Source organism: Pongo pygmaeus, chromosome 2 (assembly GCF_028885625.2).
Source record: "Pongo pygmaeus isolate AG05252 chromosome 2, NHGRI_mPonPyg2-v2.0_pri, whole genome shotgun sequence".
In the NCBI taxonomy this organism is placed as follows: domain Eukaryota; kingdom Metazoa; phylum Chordata; class Mammalia; order Primates; family Hominidae; genus Pongo; species Pongo pygmaeus.
In genome coordinates this window covers 138,913,196-138,926,445 of record NC_085930.1, presented here as the reverse complement: position 1 = coordinate 138,926,445, position 13,250 = coordinate 138,913,196, and the positions used below count along the sequence as shown (strand labels likewise).

The window sequence follows — 13,250 nt, the reverse complement described above, 5'->3', positions numbered from 1 at the left end:
GGGCTGGGCAAATACATGACATAACATGGGAAAGTGCTTTATAAACTGTGTATACAAGAGTCGGTATGAATATTGAAACAATAGACAATTGTTTCTGCCCTTGGCTATATTGTTGCTACCTCGGAATTTGTGGAGTATAAGGTTTATGCTGAGAGTCAGAGGAGCTCCGTGAAAGGGTTATACCGCCACCTAGTAAACACAGGGAGAACTGCAGTTGGATCTCATGAATGTTCCAAGGATGGGTAAACTTTAAAATCCTAAGCCCCTATCGGCTGAATGGACTCTCTTGGCAAAGGGAACCCCAGAAATACCTTAAAACTGTATTCCCAGCCATGACGGGACGGAAAGTCAGACATGCCTGGTTATACCTCCTCCCTTTTAGAGTTTAGACACAACTGACCAGCATTAATGTTAAAATAGGGATCATAAGACTGACAGAGGAGACTTTTCATGGCAATAAGATACCAATTTATAAACAGGACCTAAGACCATGCCAGGCAAAGGGTTAAGTCACACACTCCTGCACTTAAAGAATCAACTATATTCTAACTGCCACAAGGTTTCTCTTTTTCTCTAGCAGCTAAACAAGCACTGGCCTCCAGATAAACAGTATTAAAACAATTACAACTCATCCAGCTCACAGATGCTGATTCACTGAACCCCTGTTCCACCAACCAGAAACAGCTTTGACTGGACAAGAGGCTGATTTCAGTAACTTTCTCCTGATGAGAAGACCACCAGCCATGGACTGGTTCTTGCTGGTTTACAGAGACTACACACCTGTGTGCCTTCATGTCCTGAAAAGATCTTTTGACATATAGGGGCTAGATATAATACATTTCATCTATTCATTTCAAAATGAACATCAGTCATAAGTTACATGTATGTTTATCTAATATGCCTGTGTCAGGACCACTTTCTTGAATACTCAGCTCCTCCTGTAACTTGTTGAACATGTATGTTTAGCCAACCTGTTCAGCATAAAACTCCTACCCCAACCCCTCCTCCTTCCAAACGCCTGTCTCTGGTCTTGGCTAGAGGCAGGCTTCCCAGCCTGTGAGACAACCACCTTGCAGGCTGTAACCTTTTATAAGAATTAAAGCCTCCTCTCTTCTAAATTTATAAATTATGTTTTTTCTTAAGTTAATAAATGGGGACAATCAACACACTTGAATGTTTCTTCCCAATGATGTTCTTATTATTGAACCTTTGCCTTGATGTTCCCAACTCCTGGACATAGGAAGGGAAGAATGGGAATAAGAAATAGAAAATGAATCACAGTTCAAATCAAATACCATCCTCAGGATAGATCACTTTGGCCATTTTATGCTCAGGCAGCTGAAGTTATGCCTAAAACAGAGAAATGCATATATACCCATTCATAAGATGAGCAGCTCTGTGGCAGGATGGAGCATCTGCCATTTAATTCCTGTCAAAAATCAGTTGCATGTACTGTGTTAGGGAAGAAAAAGAAGATAGGATATTCATTCATTAGAAAAAGCCTGGATTATATCAAAACGGTTACCTTTGGGAGAAAAGATTATAGGTGAACTTTATTTTTTCCATGTGCATTTCTGTGTCTTACAGATTTGCTACCATGAACACAGTCATCCTTTTGTGATCATATTAAAATGATTGTTATAAAAATAGAATTTAAAATGTGCTTCTTTGAACATTTTGTATAAAGCTGATTCCATCCCACCTGCTATGTCACCAGACTGTGTGGAGGAACACACAGATTATAGCAGTCACACTTACAGAACCAGGAACTTACCAGAGAGCAACTCCATCCTGTGTCCCTGGGGGACAACCAGCTGCTTGTGATCAGTTATGGACTGAATGTTTGTGTTTCCCCAGAATTCATAGGGTCCCCTAATGTGGCTATAGTTGTATTTAGGGCCTTAGGAGGTAATTAAAGTTAAATGAGGTCATAAGAATGGTCCCCAGTCCAATAAGAGTGGTGTGCTTATAAGAAGAGACACCAGAGCCAGGTGCAGTGGCTTATGCCTATAGTCCTAGCTACTCAGGAGACGGAGGCAGGGAGATCATTTAAGCCCAAGACATTGAGGCTAGGCAAGGCAATATTGATATAGTGAGGCCCTGTCTCACATGAAAAAAAAAAAAAAGACACCAGAGAGCTTGGGTCTTTTCTCTCTTGCTGTCTTTATGAGCATGCAATGAGGAAAGGCCATGCGAGGACCCAACGGGAAGGTAGTCATTTGCAAGCCAGGAAGAGCGCCCTCGGTGCTGTGATCTTGAACTTCTAGCCTCCAGAACTGTGAGAAATAAATTTCTGTGGTTTAAGCCCGTGGTATTTTGCTATGTCAGCCCCAGCTGACTAATGCACGATCCACCAACCAGAAACAGCCGTGCATCCTCAGTGCCCCACAGATCTCCTCCACACAGTTCCCAATTCTGTCTGGAAGCTGGGCCCATGGTTAGAGGCCCAGAGAATCAAGCCATGAGGCAGAGGAAAATCTCACAAAAAACACAATTTTCCTTAATATCTTTGCTGCGAAATGTTTCATCCATGGTGAATGTAAACCTTTCATTTCACTTTTCATTAATAATGTCAGCCTTGATTGTTGAGTCACCATGTTTTGAAGGACAGAGATCACTATAATGGGTGCCAAAGGGTTGGTCTCATGGAAAAATCACTGCTGTCTCTTCATCAACCACAGTGTCACAAAGTATAGCACAGATTGCAGTGAGCAAGAATCACACAGTCTCATGCCAAATGATTTAAAAAAGAATGCCTTTATTTATCTACATTAAGTAGTAAGGATGAAGTTCATTCACATTAGATGTCCCTTTTTCCATGCCCTGTCTTTGACTAATATTTCCCTATTCTCTGGTGGTAAAAAAACAAACCAAGTTTCGATTCATTTCTGAATTAGGTTTTTCTCACTGCTTACACTGATTTTTATTTTGCTACATAGCACCCCCAAATTTTAAAATAATATAAGTCAAGTTTCTTTTTCATTCAGTTCTAATTCATTTAAATATCTTTCAGTTACTTTTTTAACTATTAGAATTCAGTCCTCAAGTCACAAATCATCTGGCCCAAGTCCTTGTTGGCGGGAAAACATTCAGGCGTTTAGGAATCTGATGTCCAAGGAGTTGGAATGGGCTATGTCACTTCTGAGCTGTGACGTCCTGCCTCAGCCATGGTAATCTCCATTTCATCAGCATTAAAAGCTCTGCCTTTAACAGTAACAGGGCTCTGCCTCTACTGTTACTGTATTGGGACACACTGAGCCTCACATTCTTCCTTGGTTTCAAACCGGTTGGCATTGCCCCCACAGCTGCCATACCAGAACTGCTGGCAAACCCGTTCCTCCTTGTTGTAATACCACTTCAGGGTGTAATCCTGACACTCGCCTTCCATTGGATCCATGGAACAAGGACCTGCAACAAAATAAACACAGAGCTGAATTTCCTGCATGAGCATGACAGAAAAAGAGCAATGGTTTGGAGTCACAGACCTGGGAATGAATCTCAGCCTCACCACCAACTAGTTCTGTGACCTTAAGCAAGTAATTTAACCCCTCAGAGCCTCAATTTCCTCAGCTATAAAAGCAATAGTTTAAAAAACTTCTATATCACAAGTATGTTATAAAGTGTCATATAACATATGTGAAACGTGCAACATAGTTATAGCTATGACTTTGCACAGTACCTGGAAGACATACAACAGATAATGTATAGATGAGTGAATAAATGAATGAATATTAATAAATCTTTCTGATACTGAGCACTCCTCACTTGTGCATTATACTGCTTTCCCTCCTTTTGCAAACCATCCCAATTGCTTGTCTCCAGTCTTCTAATGACCTAAGCAAATCTAGCTTATTTATTATTTATAGTACCCTGACTCTTGCCTGAGAAATTAAGACATCTATTAAAGGAAAAACATGATGTTCCTGAACAATTAAAAACAGCATTGGAAATCAACACATTACAACAAAGCAAGATCTGAGACTCCCTGAATTTTACATGAGGCAATGATTTTCCCAGGTATATAACCCTCCCCACCTCAAGTTCTAGGGAGAACAGATTTCCTTGGGTATCCTTTGTATCACATAGAAGTATTTCTGACCCAGGTTGGCCCTGAAGCACAGAATGCTGCCATCCTCCCCATAGTTCCTCCTAGGGCTTCCATGTACCCTTAAATAAAGAGGATACTATCTTCAAAAACACAAGCCTTAAAATTCATGCTTCGTTTCTGTGAAACTATCTGCTAACCTCCCAACAGTATAATCAGCACAGACTAGTTTCCTAGGAGAGGTGACCAGATGTACTGTACCCATAGGGATGAGGTATGCTCTTAGTATGGTAAGAAATTGATCATGGAAATAGTTCTATGCTTTGAGTAGTCATATTTGAATTTGCTCACTGCATGACCCCTACTCTGGAGGATATAAGATAACAAGCAGTACAGGCCCAGGAGAAGTAAGAGAAATACTTATTCAAAAACCTGTTGCTGTCAACAGAAAAACACTCCAATGGTGAGCTCTTTGCTGTACTCTCTAGAGCCAACAAATAGACTCAGGGGTTAGTTATCAGCCGGCACCAACCTCTGCCATTACAACTGATTCTGAACTGACAAACCAAGAATTCATTCAAATATATCCATCACTTTTCCTAGGGACACTCTGTCATCTTTAGAACCTCCACCCTTGCTTTGGGTCGGAAAGACAATCAAACAGGGACTGCTCTTCCTAAATTAGACTTCTAGAGTAGCACTTTCTATAACGATGACATGTTTGATATAATGGAAAATCTGTGCTGTCCAATACAGTAGACACCACTCCCATGTGGCTGTTGAGCATTTGAAATGTGGCTAGTGCAATCAAGGAACTGAAATTTTAATGTTATTTAATTTTGAATTATTTACATTTAAATGTAAATAGCCAATGTGGCTAGCAGTTATTATATTGGTCAGTACAGCTCTAGGTGAAAGAGTCCTTCACGCTTTACGCTAATTATCTCTAAATTATCTTTGTAGCTTAACACTCAGAATACCACTAGTCTTAATTTTTCTTTTACCAGTATGTTAAGGCATTGAGGGCCAACAAATTTTTACCCAAGCAATTATTGCTAGCCCCCAGTCTTATATTTGGCTTTATTTTTTACCATGAATATTAACCTTTGCCTTCTTGGAAGAACTATGCGGTGGCAGTAACAATTTTACTCACAGTCGTTCATGGAATCCAGGAGTAAAGAAAGGTAAAGGTGAAGAAAGAGAAAAGAGTTGGCAGGTATGAACAGCAGCTACAATGAAATTATAATTTTGCTCCAGCTTATTCTATTCCCTGGCATATATGTCTTATAGCCCTACTTGGAGGAGAAAACCAAAAAATTGGTCTGTGTGCTCTGGATATAATACTGAAATTGAAAATGTACCAAGATCAGCCTGGCACCTGCGAAGAGAGATAACTCATTTAATTCTTCACAGGTAGGCGCAATGAAAGGTAGCAGGCACTATGGCAGAATTTGTCTTAAGATTCAGGAGAACCAAGGAGGCTGTGAAAATTTAAAACTACCTGGGGGCATAGAAAAAAAACTCTAAGGAGAAGCAAAACTTGAGCTGAGTAGTAAAAGATGAGTAGATATAGCCCACGTGGACACTGTGGAGGAAATATAGACAGTCAGGTGAGGGTAAGCAATGGTACAGAGATCTGGAATAAATCGCAGGGCATAAAGGCCATGAAAGGCATATGCAGGGAAGTGGCAGCCAGTAAAGCCGCAGAGGACCAAAGCAGGGGTCTAATTGTAAAGGCCCGTGTGCCTTCCATAGGCACCTGAACATTATCTTCTAAACAATGAGGAACCATAGAAGAGGAGAAGAGACACAACCATATTTGTGTTTTAGAAATGTCAATCAGCTGTTTAGAATGGAACTGGAAGGAGGACAAATTGGAAGAAAGCAGACCAGTTAGACAGCAGGAGGCAAGGGAGAAGAGGTCAACTAGAACAATATTGGGCAATCAGGCATTTTTTTGAAAGAAGACATCCAAGCAGCCAACAAATGTGAAAAAATACTCAACATCAATAATCATCAGAGAAATGCAAATTAAAACCACAAGGAGATAGCATTTAGAGTAGTCAGAATGACTATTATTAAAAAGTCAAAAAACAACAGATGTTGGTGAGAACGTGGAGAAAGGGAACGCTACTGGTGGGAATGTAAATTAGTACAATCGCTATGGAAAACAGTATGAAGAGTTCTCAGGGAACTAAAAATAGAACTACTCTTCAATCCAGCATCTCCACTTCTGAGTATCTGCCCAAAGGAGAAGAAATTATTATATCAAAAAGATACCTACACCCGTATGCTCATAGGCGCACTACTCACAATAGCAAAGTCATGGAATCAACCTAAATGCTTATCAATGAATTATTGGATTAAAAAGTGGTATATATACCATGGAATACTACTCATCCATAAAAAAGAAAGAAATCATGTCTTTTGCAGCAACATGGATAGAACTGGAGGATATTATCCTAAGTGAAATGATACAGAAATAGAAAGTCAAAAACTGCATGTTCTCACTGGTATGTAGGAGCTAAACAATTGGTATATGTGGACATACACAGTGGAATAAGACACTGGAGACTCCAAATGGTGGGAGGGCCAGGGCAGGGGCAGGGGCGTGTAGGATGAGATACTATCTTTTGGGTACAATGTACACTATTTGGGTAATGAGTACTCTAATAGGCCAGACTTCACCAATGTGCAATATATCCACATGTACTTGCACTCCTAAATCTAATTAATTAATTTTTAAAAAACAATACTGAGTTTTCCATTCCTGGGCCAGTGGTAGTTCATACCAATAAAGATAGTTGGTAAAGGAAGAGAAGGAAATTTGAATGGGAAAGACAATGAGTTGGGTTTGTTGAACTAAGTTGGTTTGATGTGACTGCAGGCAAGTCCAGTGGAACGATCTGGAGGGTAATTGAATACACTAGGCTGTAGCACAGGAGAGAGTTAAAGTGGAAGATACGGATTTGAGAGTCACCAGCACAGAGGGGATAGTTGATGTTGTGAGGGAAAAAAAAAGCATGCCTAAGTAGTGTGGTGGGTGCAGAGTGTTTGGAGGACTGAAGAAAGAATCGTGAGGAAGGGTGTAGCAGATTCATCATGACATTAATAAACGCTAGGCTTCAGAGCAAATCATTTGCATAAGGCTCTTCTAAATGAATATTCACTTTTCACTTAATTTTAACAATTTTTAAAATCTTTTTCTTAAAGAGGGCCCCCAAATTGTACAAATTCCATAAAACCTGAATCCCTCTGTGAAGGTGGGTCTGGGAAAAGGAGCCCACAAAGACAGACTGGCCAGAATAGAAGAACAAGAGGAGAATGTTGTCTCCAAAGCTGTGAGAGGAGAGGGTTTAAAGAGGAAGGTAGTGGCCAACAGTGGCCAGATCCCAAGAAGCACAAGTCAACAAGGTCTGGAAGAGCCCTTTGGTCTTTCTTGACAATTCAGAATAAGAGAAGGGCCAGTTCTTTTCTCCAGCTGGAGGGCAGGAAGAGAGGCTTGCAGAAATACAGAAAGTTACAGGAGGTTGCGCTCGGTCACCTTTATTTCTTTTGAAAAGAATAAAAAAAGAGGGAGGCATATCTGCTAGAGGAAGAGGCATGGGGGAGGAGGTGGTAAGGGTTTTGAATGGCCTTGGAATGAAAACAGAAAGGAAACTGGCCAGCCAGAGCCACAAAACAACAGAGCAGCTGAGAACTATCAGGGACCTTTAAACCTCAGTTTTTGTCTGTGAATGGGATTGGATTAGTTGACTAGGAAACTCTCCCCCATCCTTTCCACCTTGATTTTATGAGAAAGAAGGCCTTAAAGCAGTAGTTCTCACTCTTGGTTGTTCAGTGGAATCACTGGGTAAGTCCCACACCCAGAGATTCTGACTGATTTGGGCTGAGGGCAATCTTTAAAGATCCCCAGGTGACTCTAATGTACAATCAAGACTGAAAATCACTACCTTAGTAAGATTACCTGAGGATATTCTATACTGAAAACATAAGAACCAACAAGGTAAGTTCTTCTATGTTTAATATTCTAGCCTAAGGATGTGGTATTCCTATGTCTGTCTGATTCTGTTATTTATTTTGGACATGTGTTTGCTTTGAAATCTAAAAGGTAGCATGTATCATCAGCATCTTAACAACTAACTTGTGTGGATGTATATACTATGTGGCAAACACATGAATTATCAAGTTGTATTCTCAAACCTATGAGGTAGGGACTCATATAATCCCCACTTTACAGAGCAGAAAACTGAGTCACCGAGAGAGTGAATAACTCCCATGGCCACCCAGCCAGTAGCCCCAGATGGAGAATCATCTAGGCACATTCAAAACCTCAGATAAATGATCTCTCCTTTAATGTAACCAGGACTAACCACACCACTCACTAGAAACTCTTTCAGCTATCTTGAATCACTTTCCAGAATTTCACAGAGAAGTTTTCCTGTATCTCTTTCTCATGTGTTTAGTGTTCTGCTTAATTTGTTGATCACATATAAAAAGTAACTTAGCGGAGAGTACAGTGGCTCATGCCAGTAATCCCAGAACTTTGGAGGCCGAGGCAAGAGAGTCACCTGAGGCGAGGAGTTCGAGACCAGCCTGGCCAACATGGTGAAACCATGTCTCTACTAAAAATATAAAAATTAGCCAGGCTTGGTGGCGGGCTTTTGTAATCCCAGCTACTCAGGAGGCTGAGGCAGGAGAATCACTTGAACCCAGGAGGCGGAGGTTGCAATGAGCCGAGATCATGCCACTGCACTCCGGCCTGGGTGACAGTGAGACTCTGTCTCAAAAAAAAAAAAGGAACTTGGCATTTGCATTACTGCATGCTGTAATCCAAAATTGATGCTACAGTTATTTTAGATGTATCCAAAATGTAGAGCCTCTCTCCAGGTAGGTACATTTCAAGGTCAGGAGTATCTTTATCACTTCTGCAATAACTCATTGCTTCTCTGCAAAGGTAGTGCAGACACTTCATAGAGTGTGCCTTCATAATATGCCCTGAAATAACTTTCATCCAGCTCCAGTTTGACAGCCAGGTGAAAGTTAGCCTTTGTCTGTCTTTCTTTTTAAACTATTTTCTTTAGCTGCATACATGAACCTGTGGATTTGTAAGCAAAGTGAATTAAAAAAAAAATTGCATGCTAGCACAGTGCACAGGATTTTTTTTAAGAAAAAGTTAAAAATGAAAAAAGTGAATCCAACTTAAGGACCAAGAAGTAGTTTGGTTTTTACCAAAGGTAGTGTCTGCATTTATTTCTTTTCTAGTTCCTTTTTGTTTTGCTGGTGTTTCTTGTTCATTTTCTTCAATGTCATATTTGTTATTTTCATAATTTTCAAGTGCTTCTTGCTGAGTTATAGATGTTGTGATGTCTTTTCTCTTCTCTTCTAGAAAAACGCCTGTTGCTTCAAGTGCTTCCAAATCATCAGCCAAGCCAGACATACCAAACTGGTGCCTGGGCAACCTGTATAGAAACAATCCATGTCAAACTGCATGAAAAGAATCTCAAGAACTGAGAGGCTCAACTGTTGTTACTGTTATTGCTGTGATTTGTAAGCCTTATGTTTGGGCATTTCCTAATGACTGTGTTATTGCATTAACTATTTTCTTAGCTTTGCAGACATGTGTGAAAAATCAGAATGTATGTTTAGCATTATCAATTTTACCTCTGGGATATGGAATTCAAGCTTGGGGCGATATGGTAGAATGGAAATTGGTAGAAATTGGTAGAATGCCAAGACCAGCCTTGACAACATGGTGAAACTATCCCTACAAAAAGTACAAAACCAGCAGGGTGTGTTGGCATGGGCCTGTAGTCCCAGCAATGTGAGAGGCTAAGGCAGGAGGATTGCTTGATCCTGGGAAGTGAAGGCTGCAGTGAGCCGAGGTTATGCCATTGCACTCCAGCCCGGGCAATAGAGCAAAACCCTGTCTGAAGAAAAGAAAAGAAAGACAATCCATATCAGAACTGTCAAGCCCAGGAGCATCCCAGGACCAGTGGTTTAGGTCAAGTTGAGGACTAGCATTGCATATGACCTTTCTTTAGGGAGAAAGTCTCTTCCGCCTTGGGGCAGAGGTATGAACCAATCTCAACCCTGTCCTCAACCCACCTGTTGACAGGTGTGACTAATTGCAGCACAGTGTCCCCACGGTGTAGGCCCCCACATTCTTCAGTGAGCTCTGGAGGTGGGTACTGGTTTGTCCCACCTAAAAGTAAAATAAAAAATCAAGTCAAATATAAAATAATATAAAATTCTAAAATAAAATAAAAGAAAATATTATTCATGAAGACATCAAATTCAAAACATAAAATCAAGTAAAACAAAGTGTAAAATATAAAATAAAACAAATGAAACAAAATGGAATAAAACATAACAATATAAAAATAAAAGCAAATAAAACATTAATGTTTTTAATCCTGGAAGACATAAAATCAAAAAGACATAAAATATATTCACATAAAGCATAAAATAAATATAATATAAAAGCAAATAAAACAAAATAAAAACATAAAATGTATCCTATTATGTAAATAATGCAAAGTAAAATCCAACCTAAGAGAAAAACAAAATACAAAATACAATCTAACATAATACAATATAAAAAATAAAGTAAAATTAAATTAAAACAGATTAGAAAAGTGATTCCTTCAGGCTGCTTCTCCTTCAAAGAATCTCTAAGCCATCAGCCTTCTATTACCTACATATATAAGAAATCTAAGGTTCAGAGACATTCATGAACTTTTCTATGATCACATAGCTCACTAATGGCAGAGCTAGGACTAGAACCAATTCACTGATCTTTGTACCTCTCAAATTGGAGAGGTACAAATGCTGTGTTAGTACTTCTAAGATGTCCATCAAACTCCTTTTATTCTTATAGTGATGAAGGCACAGATGTCCCTCAAGGCTCCCAATGGGCTACCACAACCACCTATAAACTGAGAAACTAATGTCTCCAAGCAAGGAGGGCAAGGAGGCTCCACATGTTACAGCAAAGCACCCTGCACATAAGTTGAATTATGCACTGGAGGATGAAACCCAAGACAAACTGCTAACAATGTGACCAGGATAATACCCTTGCCATCGCAATTCTAAATCTCCATTATCATGCTAGGGATACAGATTTGGCTGCTCACGAATTCAATTCATCTAGTTATAAGAGAAAAAACAATAACAATTCCACTAGTTCTAATTGGAGTTAAGGATGCTCGAGCAGGGGGATGGGAAAGAATTCTGGCTAGGACCCACTGGCACAGCCCTTGCCCCTTAATCTTCACTGTTGGCTTCATCAATCCAACCTGAAATGGAAGACCCTAGACTTTTGTCCTGTCTCCCTTACTTCCTAGTGAGTCCCTGAAAACCCCTGACTCCACACTGCCATGTCAACCTCTACTTTAAAATAAACATCAAATAAACTAGGATCATTGGTATCATTCTCAATCTCGTAAGAAATGCAGACTCTTGTCTCCAATGCAGACCTACAAAATCACAATCTACATTTTAACAAGATCCCCAGGAGATTCATGTGCATGTAAAAATTTGAGAAGCACTGTCAAATACTATTGGAAACTGTAGTAATAAATAGTAATAGCAGTAACTATGCCTTATATGTGTACAATATTAGTGCTTTCAAAGCCCCTCCCTGAACATATGGCTTCACAATTAGAGAAAAGACTGCAATTCTCATTTTGACAAACGAGAAAATTGAAAAGTTACGTGGAAGTCTGAGGCTCCCAGCCACCAAATGAGAAGTTCAGGACAAAAAACCATCACTAGGCTTGACACAATGTCAGGGCAGTAATAGTGCAGAGTTTTCAGGAAATGGGGTGCTCCCTGGCGTTTCCCAGGGATGCTGGGCTACAAACATTAGGCAATAGTGAATCTGCAACAGGCACCTGCATGCCCAAATGCCAGGCTCCGTAAATTCCTCTCCCCACTCCACCCAAGGTGCCCCAGTTCCCGGGGACTGCTCACTTTTTAGGAGGTTCAGGAAGGCCCGAGTGAATCCCCGAGCGTAGTTAACCTCTGGCTCCGAGACCCCTTGTAGGCGCAGTAGATGCTGCTCAGAGGGAGCACTGACCAGCTCGGCTAGCTCGGCTAGCTCATGGGTCCCCACACCCGGACCCAAGGCCAGCACAAAGAGGGTGATGCCCTTGCATTTGGCCTCCAGGGACAGAGTCCATAATTTCTCCCTGTCCCAGCTACTTGTCTCGCTGGCCACGATGGCGAAGAGGACTTGTGCCTTCCGCGGCCGAGGGGCTGCCAGGAGCACATTCTCCAGCGTCCACTCCAGGGCGTGGCCCAGGGCGGGGGTTCCCTGTAAGGGGCGGGCTGAAGCCTCGCGCACATGTCTCTGCATCTGCGTCCGGTTGCCATAGGTGGTCAAGTGGAAGCCCTCGCGCACAGGGAGGCGACCCACACCCGGCCAGAAGTTGGGTGTCGTGTGCGTCACCAGGGCCACACGCGCCCCACGGTGGGACGCGCTCGGCTGCTCAGCCACCTCCAGGTCTTCTAGCGCAGCGTCCACTAGACTCAAAGACCCGCGGTACACGTCGGCATCCACTCCATAGGAGCTGTCCACCACAAACACCAAGTCCACGTCCACCTCCTGGGGCCCCGGCGCGCCAGCCGGGCATCCTGGGTCTGGTCTGCATTTGTCTAGGAAGGAAGTGCAGGGAGAGGCTGGAGTTAAATCACGCATCCCCTTCTTTTCCATGCAAAACACAGTTCCAGACCCTCAATAAGGACAGCTGTCTCTGAGCACTATCTTCCAGGCATTGTGGTGACGTGGCAAGTCAATGGGCACTGTAAATGAGCTCATTTCTCATAAGAAGAATTGAGATCGATTGCACACTTAATGTTTTCAACCACTAGGCCATATGGCTTCCCAGTCTCTGTGTTCACAGACATCACCTCTATTTCCTCCTCCAAAAAATAATTATAATCTAATAATAGATTATAATCTAACAATAGATAAATCAACACTAGTGGGAAACCACGTAAAAAAACATTGATTGCTAGAGCTGGAAGTGACCTTAACGACCATATGAAACTGCCTTTTTTTTAAGGTTAAGAAAAAAAGATCAAACATTGCCAATTTTAAATGAAAAGCTAATAGTGTAGTCTTAGAGCTCTAGAGCTGGTTCAGCATCAAAATGGCATGTAGAATTTTTTTTTTCTTTTTTTTACTGTTGATTCCCAGGCT

At 41.2% G+C, this 13,250-nt stretch overlaps 1 protein-coding gene across 2 annotated transcripts in view; it reads right to left on the bottom strand.

Moving 5' to 3' along the window:
- Positions 1-2,738: 2,738 nt before the first annotated feature.
- LOC129033974 (collagen alpha-4(VI) chain-like) overlaps positions 2,739-13,250 on the bottom strand; it is a 105,574-nt gene continuing 95,062 nt past the window's right edge. For both annotated transcript variants that reach the window (XM_054483242.2, XM_054483241.2), the window contains exons 35-38: positions 12,020-12,703; positions 10,154-10,250; positions 9,278-9,507; positions 2,739-3,408 (exon numbers count right to left, since the gene is read on the bottom strand). In XM_054483242.2, coding sequence (XP_054339217.1) covers positions 3,236-3,408; positions 9,278-9,507; positions 10,154-10,250; positions 12,020-12,703 — 1,184 coding nt within the window. In that variant the 3' untranslated portion in view covers positions 2,739-3,235. The remainder of the gene's footprint in view (positions 3,409-9,277; positions 9,508-10,153; positions 10,251-12,019; positions 12,704-13,250) is intronic.